We start from the raw sequence: 8062 nt of genomic DNA, 5'->3' as shown, positions 1-8062 counted from the left end.
GTTGTGATTATGGAAGTTATGGTTGTATTATATAATCATAGTTATACAATATGTCTTTATGTTCTTGTCTTCTGTAGGACCTAAGAAGAAGCAACTCTTATTTGGAGTTCATCCCCTATTTTCATGTTCAAAATGAAAGAGGCTCCAACTTCAGTTAATAACAAACTCAACGGATTTGTGAATCTCAGTAGAGATTTTGCGTCATATGTGATGGCTTTTGAGACCATTTCATGGGTGTATCACAGAGCCATCAACCAATGCTTATTAACTAAACTTGGAAAAAAACTATTTATGTTTTCTTATCCTACGATCTCCAACCTCGTGTTTCTTTCTATATCCATTGCAAAACATGCTTTTTGTACATAAAGACAACGGGTCGTTGTCTTAATAATTATTGCTAAGAATAATGTCGATGTCGTGGCAGATCCACCCATACCCTGTTACAATAGATAATACAGTATGTTAAACGAGTTCTGCATGTAAATTGCTTTGAATGGGTAAATCAATCATTTTCCCTTTCGGAATCCGACGTTAATTCTCTCATACCTACTAATTGATGTACACAGTATGCATTTCCTCTGACTCCCAAAAAAGACATTATATGGACTGTATTATAAATGACTGGTCATCCAAAAACTAGGATCAAAGGATGCCAGCGTAATCCGAAATTGATTGTAAAGCGTCTAAGAAAAAAAAACTTATCATTTACTTACCAGGTAAGATTATCGGTCTTTGATATGCCTCTTTCCAGGTAAGATTATTCGCTGTTATACTCACAAATAACATAAGTGACTTTCAATAAACGCTTACCCGGTAAGTACTTGGTGAACATCAACACATGCTTTTTTGTTATTGCTTTTATCAATGTTTAGTAGACGCAAACATGTAAAATGACAAATAGTCGAGGGACGAATTCGTAGTTTTTGCTCAAACAAATATCAACCAAAAAAAAATCCGAGGGTTTTAGTTGCAGGGAAGGGGGGGTTTAGCTGCCGATGTGAATTGCAGATATGCCGCCTTCTACTTCATCTCTATTTCAGGTTCCAAGTAACTGGCTTGTCTTACCGGCTCATCATTCTACTCGTCTTCATCGTTGTTTCTTGTTAACACCCCAATTTCATTTACAACACAGTGACCAGCTTTGCACTTACAGACACCTTGCTGATTATTTTCACCACGATTCCCATCGGTCACCACGCCGCCGGCACTCTTCTTCTTCTTCTTCTTCTTCTTCTCCTCCTTCTATAACTTCCGACGATGGTTACGAAGATGAAAAGCACAAACAAGCAGCAAGAGAGGCCGTATCTGAGATTCTACAGGAAAATGGAGTTTCGGAGGAGGAATCCAACGAAATTGCTATCAAAGCGCCCAAGTATCTAGAAATGTTGATGGATAGCGTTCGGGACTTGGATGAATTATTTCAATCGACCAATAGCAGCAACACCTCTTCATCTCTTTCCAGTTACAAGAAAAGGGTTTTTGAGATGGGAAAACAGAAAGGGGACAAGGGTTTGGTTCCTCTGTTGGAGAGCATGGTGGGTCTTCCTCTGCCTTCCGCTATCCATATTGCTCGTTATCTCTCTGCTCACACTCCTCCTAGCCTCCTTCACAAGGTATTCTATTTTTTTTTCCTTCTTCTTCTCAGGCTTACCCGTTACTCCCATACTCCTATAATATGTGTGCTGGGGGGGGGGGGGGGGAAGATCAAGGTAGAACCTTGAAAAAAAGAAACCCAGAACCATGAAAAATAGAAGATGAAAAAAAATATAACAAAATGGATGTTTAATCATAGATAATATACATATAGGGTGAGGTAGGAAACCCACAAAAAGATGAAAAAACTGAGGAATATCCGGTAACCGTCCATCTACATGGTTTGCACATGTGCATACGAGTAATTTATAAGCAATTTGTTTGGCATGATAGGAGGAACAACTTCAATTCCTTGTATGCCCATGTAGTTTACCAGAGTGTTAGCTCAGTTTTTCATTTTTTTGAGTTTTCCCTAAACCTCCATCTATTCATATATTTGCATCTACCAGTTAAAAAAACATCTCACCTTCAATTACTTCAATTGATTGCTCATATCTTTTATTTCACTTTCACCCGCCTTCACTAACTTTCACGTGCATTAATTTGTTAAAGTGTCAATGAAGGTAATTGAATGTAGATGAAGTTTTGTTCACATGTATTACTGTCAAAACGAGGTCGCAATGTACAAACTAATCTCGACCGTCCATGCTGATTATCAAATCAATGCCAAAGATGTGGATTAAATTGGTTCCGAAATTTACTCTCAACCTTATCTACAGCCAAGATTGGTTTTGTATGGTATAGTTGACTAACTTGCGCCAATCCCGCTCTGAATGGAAATATAGTATTCTTCAACGGTGTGGATGCACATTTAAGAATGGTATTTGAATATGACGATTCATTTTTGGCAAAATCTAACACAAAAATTGTTGGCAATGGCTTGACCAAATTATCTGGATACTATGTGCAATTTGATATTAGCTACAAGGCCTAACAGGCTATAATTTATATTCATGATTAAGGGCCGTCGTGGTTAATTTTCCACTTCATATTCTTCAGTGAACTTTTCCCTTCACCAAAATGCTACTCATAATATGATTATGTGAGATGTTAAGAGTGACACATATCCTCTTAAAGTATTACTTACCTCTACCCATGGTTCTATGCATTGAAAGGGTTCAAATTCTATAATAAAAAGGTTAACTTCCCAAATTGAACTTTTCTATTAGAAAAGGTCTCCTTCCGCTTATTTTATGTCTTGTATTAGCCGGTGTGATCCACTATTTCGCATTTGCTTATAGGTCAAATATTTGAAGGAAATATTATTTTCCAATGTTGATGGAAAAGTGCCAATTGCAAGCAGTGCTCAGCGAATGATGTTGCACTTATCGGTACCTGTTGATGAGGATGTGCAGCAGACCTTATCATTTCTGGAGAAGGTGATGCTTCTATGCTAAAGTGGATCATCGTCTTCTTCTTATGAAATTACTGGTTGTCCCTGTTTGCTTTTCCACCTTCCGTTAAATTCTGCCATTCATGTAGATTCAAGCAAGGCGTGGAGGGCTACATTTGTTGGGTTCTGGAGATGGGTCTTTCCGCTACCTGATAGAATCATTTCCCCGACTCCTTTTATTGTCTGTAGAATCCCATATGAAGCCGATGGTGGATTTCCTTCGCTATATTGGAGTGCCTAAGGATTGCGTTAGAAGTATTCTTCTTTTGTACCCTCCAATACTTTTCTATGACATCGAGAAAGAAATCAAACCAAGAAGACAGGTTTTTACAAAGGTACAATGATGTTTGTAGCATTTATACTGCTGCACTAAAAGGAGGTAAATAAGTAGGGTCTTGAAAAAGCTCAACGACTTGGTTTAAAAGCTGTTGGACTTCAGTTTAGCTGTCATTGGGCCTCTTTTTTTCCAGCTTGTCCAGTTATGCTCATTGTTTGGTAATCAGTTACCCAGCTAAGGCATGCATAGAGATTGGAGCTAATTCATTAGGAAGCTCTTCTCTTCTCCAGGGTCATCCTCTTCTGCATCTTCTGACCGTAAATGATACAATTGCGTCCTTTCTCTTCAAATTAATGCCCATAGAGACACTTTTCATCAACAAATGAAGCAGAGGCCCTTTGAACTTCTCTTGTCAAATTATGCAGGGTTAGAGTTCTTTTGTTGGGGTTTGGCTTGAAGGCGGTTGGAACGGGTTTTTTGTTGAGTGGTTTTGTTTGTGAAGCTATTAGGAGGTGTTGGTAAGAAGGAATTTTATAAGAGAGCTTAACCTTATGTTTTTGAGATTGATTTCTTAGATTTTAGCTAAGTCATAGGCTTGTCGTATTGTTTTTAGATTAAACATCCTCACCAGACACCTTATGGCTTACATCTTCTTCTAACCCAGTCAGAAAGCAGCTTTAATGTGTTTGCAGGGGATAATTGCAGCCTACTAATAATCCTGTCATATTCATCATGATATTCTTTAATGTTCCATGTTTTGTTGTTACCTTACGTATCCAGTACCAATATTTTTTAGGTGTATGGAGATGATATGGAGTTTGGTAAGCTGTTGCTGAAGTATCCCTGGATTCTTTCTACGAGCATCCTAAAAAATTATGAGGAAATCCTTACTTTCTTTTATGCAGAGAAGGTATGTAATCTCATGTATCATTGCTTGATGGGCCAACAGTTTTTTTCTGCTTCCAGTTTCCACTTTTGATTTCCTTCCAGCATTTTTTTCTGCTTCTACAATGATGAGTGTTCCATTGAAGTCTATGGTCTTTTACATACATTTAATTTATTCCTCTACAAGAGACGGGCCCTATTTTTTATATAATTGCAGTATACACCCCCCTCATATCTTTGTAGCATCTGTGATTTAATTTTTGATTTGATATATATCCTATATACGTTTAAACAACTGTTCATAGATAAGTCTTTGAGCTTTTATGCATGTATATTGTTTACATGTACAGCACATCTACATTTGTTTAAAAAAGGAATCAACTTTCAAGTATTGAGTGTTCCAGTCATCTATGCAAAATTATAATGTTGGATTTCTCTGGGGGATGGATCTGTTATGAACTCAGATGCGTCAACAGCCAAAAGAACCGAACTTGAATAATTCCGTATTAAGAGCTAAGTTGGATAAAAGTATGTATTATGACCATTACACAGAGATTGTATTGATAAACGATCTTTTAGCTCTACAGTCAGGCACCCGCTTTAGGATTTGCTATCTCAGTCATCAAAAGGAAAAAAAGTGGAAGTTATATATATGTTCAGATCAAAACTGGGCGACTAAAAATGTGTTGTTCACTCAGTGCAGGGATAACACATCATTCCCCTACATATAATTATGCACATATTATACAAGTATATGGTGAACGACTTGTTGTTTTGCAAAGCCTAGGGCTCCTGACTGATTCGCTTGCCATGACATCCTATTTGCTTGCCCCACCTTAGCACCTTGATACTATGTTCACTAGTGTATGTATATGATAGGAAAATTGATGCTGAAAAATGATGAAAATACATTGTTAAAGATAGAAGCACTTGCAAACTTCTCTTCATGGGTGTTCCTTCTCTTTATTTCTATTCTGACCCACTTTTTTGCACCAAGTGGGAAGAATAGTATTGTGGATGATTCCATGACACACATAAGGAAATTGTATGATATGTTACTTGGTAAATTGTGATAACATTTCATGACAGGTTGCAGTAGTTAGCATTCGTCGTGCAATCAAGGGCTTGCCAGTTCTTTTAGGTTGTTCAGTTGGAAAACTGAAGTTGATGATTCAACAACTTCGTGAATTAGGTGTTACAGAAAAGATGCTGCATCAAGTTATTGGCACTAGTCCTCAACTACTTATGCAGAAACCACGAGAACTTTGCCAGGTTGGTAATTTCTTTCTCCCTTGGCTTAAAGAGGAGTAGGAGATTTGCAATTTTGTAAATAGGTGTTTAACAGTTTCATTGGTATTATATAGTGATCAACGTACTGATTAGTTAAACAAGTTTGATAACCATCTTTAGACATCTACTGGATGCACACACAAATTTGAAACACCAATACCCCTACTGTGGTAGCATGAATCATGGATACTAATGACATCTAAAAGTGTAATCTTTCTTGATTCCATGCGACTCCCTTCCCTTGTAAAGATAAATGTAAGGAGTGCACTGACATTCAATTCCTAGTTAATAGGATATTTTATTCATTTTTGACTGGTTGAACCAGGTAGTTATGTATTTGAAAGGTTTGGGACTTGAAGATGAAAGTGTTGGAAGAATGGTGGGCCGATGCCCTGAAATTTTCATGACAAACATCGATAAAACTCTCAAGAAGAAGGTTGAATTCCTTCTTGAACTTGGTGTTTCTAGGAAGCATCTTCCTCGTGTGATCAGAAAATATCCCGAGCTTTTTGTATGTGATGTGAACAATTCTATGCTTCCAAGGTTAGTCAGGGAGGCTCTTTCATGTTAGTGATGCACTTAACTTTGGTTTATATAATATAAAATCATGTAATCGATCTGATGTGATGTGATGTTTCAGAATGATGTACTTGTTGAAGATTGGGCTATCGAAGAGGGAAATTGCATTTATGGTAGGTAGGTTCTCGCCATTGCTTGGGTACAGTATAGAAGAGGTTTTGAGGCCAAAATATGAGTTTCTAGTGAAGGGAATGCAAAAGCCATTAGAAGAAGTGGTGGAGTATCCAAGATATTTTAGTTACTCACTAGAGAAGAAGATAAAACCAAGATTTTGGGCGCTCAAGGATAGGAATTGCGAGTGTAGCTTAAAAGACATGTTGGGTAAGAACGATGAAGAATTTGCAGCCGACTACATGAGTGGAAACCCTCCACCTTCTTGATTGGAACCCGTACGTTTGTGAAAAAGAAAGAAAGGCCTTGGAGTTGGTGGTGGTGCTGATGCAGAATCGGAATTGGAATTGGAACCGGAACTGGAAATTTGGAATTGGAATGGCACCAAGGTTCTGCACCAAGTGAAACAAGGCAAGATGATGATTGATCTAAAGAAAGAGAGCACTTTGCTGATGATAGACAACTATTCTAACACAATCTTTTCTAGCTCAAAATATTAGAATTATTGAACTTGAAAAGTTAAGAAACAATTGTATATATGGTGAGTTGGTGAAAACATCGACTCTTACAGTAAAGTAAAAATGTTCCATTCGATACCGTTTTAACGTACTAAAATCCTACTCAGTTGAAAACATTGACGACTCTTACAATAAGCCTTAGGTCCCGTTTAGTCTGCTGAAATGGAATAGATTTGGAGTGATTTCCATTTCTAATTCATTCCAATATCATGTTAAGTTTGTTGCATTGTCCATATTTGAAACTCCTAGGATTTCAATTAAATCCTATAGACATAGGATTTTGCAAGTTGTGGAATTTCATAAAATTGTATGAAATAAGGTCCAAAAAATGTTAAAAACATTTTTTTTTTAATAACAATCAATTTTAATAAAAAAATAATATAATATAATTGTTTTTATAACTTTTGTATAAATTATTTATAGATAAGGAAATCCAATTTCTTCAAAGTTGAAACCAAAAACGCCAATTATTTGAAATGCCTTCCAATCCAAATCGGTACATCACCAATTCTACTCTTTAAGAAGAATTGAAATAACCTTAGCTTTTTCGTCTGAATTACGACAACATATGATTTTATTGATTGGTAGAAGCAGGTGTGATAGGCTCATTCAAATTAGGGATTAAAAATCTGAAACGGTGTTTGATACATGTACATAAAATAGTAGAACTAGGTAGAAGAAGTAGATTCACGAACACAATTCCAAATATGAACAACGGAAGCAGCGACTTGAGGGAAGACACGAATGACAGCTCCAGAGACAATACCAATGCCTAGGGTTTGCGTGTATCCAGGTTTAGAATCCAACTTTGATTCCAGTCTTAACAAGCGGCTATTGATGGGATCCAGATTGGTATTGGTGTTCTTGGCGGTGGTGACAACCCTCATCAGAAGATTCTGTAAATCATCGATGACTTTAAGAGAGGCTTCCTGAGACTGCATCCCTTTGGACTCGTAATGTGCAATCATCTCCTTTGGAGTCGGTAGCTTCTTCCTGGGTTTGCGTCCCTTGTCCTTTTCCGCTCTCATGGCTGCTCCAATTCCCATGCCCATCCCCATCCCCATCCCCAATCCAATGGACGAAGGAGGAGAATCAGCAGTTGCAGAAGAAAGGGGGTTTGATTCTCCGGTTCCTTGCATCATGAATTACTATTACTCTACTGTCTACCCTAGGGAGAGATGGAGAGAAAAGAAGATAAGGAAGGAAGGGGTTTTGGTTTGTGATGAACTAAAACCCTAGTGGGCCATCGGGTATGGGTAGCTTTGGACTGGCCCAATATACGTTTCTTTTTTACTGCTTATTTCTTTGTTAATAATTATTCAGCTAATAATAATATCACAATTCCAATTTCAATTTCCAACCCCGTCTAATAAATAAGATGAGGTTATCAATAAGCTTAAACACTTACATTTAAAA

At 37.3% G+C, this 8062-nt stretch overlaps 2 protein-coding genes across 2 annotated transcripts; one reads left to right on the top strand and one right to left on the bottom strand.

Moving 5' to 3' along the window:
- The first annotated feature begins 928 nt into the window (after positions 1-928).
- LOC112510247 (transcription termination factor MTERF2, chloroplastic) lies at positions 929-6720 on the top strand. The gene is made up of 7 exons (XM_025115588.1): positions 929-1613; positions 2835-2972; positions 3076-3321; positions 4060-4173; positions 5238-5420; positions 5764-5981; positions 6079-6720. The coding sequence occupies exons 1-7, from the start codon at positions 1011-1013 to the stop codon at positions 6395-6397; spliced, it is 1821 nt and encodes a 606-aa protein (XP_024971356.1). The 5' UTR covers positions 929-1010; the 3' UTR covers positions 6398-6720.
- Positions 6721-7205: 485 nt separating this feature from the next.
- Positions 7206-7840, bottom strand: LOC112509857. The gene has a single exon (XM_025115047.1). The coding sequence runs from the start codon at positions 7786-7788 to the stop codon at positions 7315-7317; it is 474 nt and encodes a 157-aa protein (XP_024970815.1). The 5' UTR covers positions 7789-7840; the 3' UTR covers positions 7206-7314.
- Between the last annotated feature and the right edge of the window lie 222 nt (positions 7841-8062).

Source organism: Cynara cardunculus (genome assembly GCF_001531365.2).
Source record: "Cynara cardunculus var. scolymus isolate 2C chromosome LG 3, CcrdV1, whole genome shotgun sequence".
In the NCBI taxonomy this organism is placed as follows: Eukaryota; Viridiplantae; Streptophyta; class Magnoliopsida; order Asterales; family Asteraceae; genus Cynara; species Cynara cardunculus.
Note: the sequence above shows the minus strand (reverse complement) of the source record. Positions and strands in the feature narration are given on the sequence as shown.

Excerpts from the sequence above, each read along its gene's own strand:
- LOC112509857 (XM_025115047.1), bottom strand. The coding sequence starts at position 7,788 with ATGATGCAAGGAACCGGAGAATCAAACCCCCTTTCTTCTGCAACTGCT.
- LOC112510247 (XM_025115588.1), top strand. The coding sequence starts at position 1,011 with ATGCCGCCTTCTACTTCATCTCTATTTCAGGTTCCAAGTAACTGGCTT. Across the intron at positions 4,174-5,237 it reads CTTTCTTTTATGCAGAGAAG|GTTGCAGTAGTTAGCATTCG; the intron begins GTATGTAATCTC and ends ATTTCATGACAG. Across the intron at positions 5,982-6,078 it reads AACAATTCTATGCTTCCAAG|AATGATGTACTTGTTGAAGA; the intron begins GTTAGTCAGGGA and ends GTGATGTTTCAG.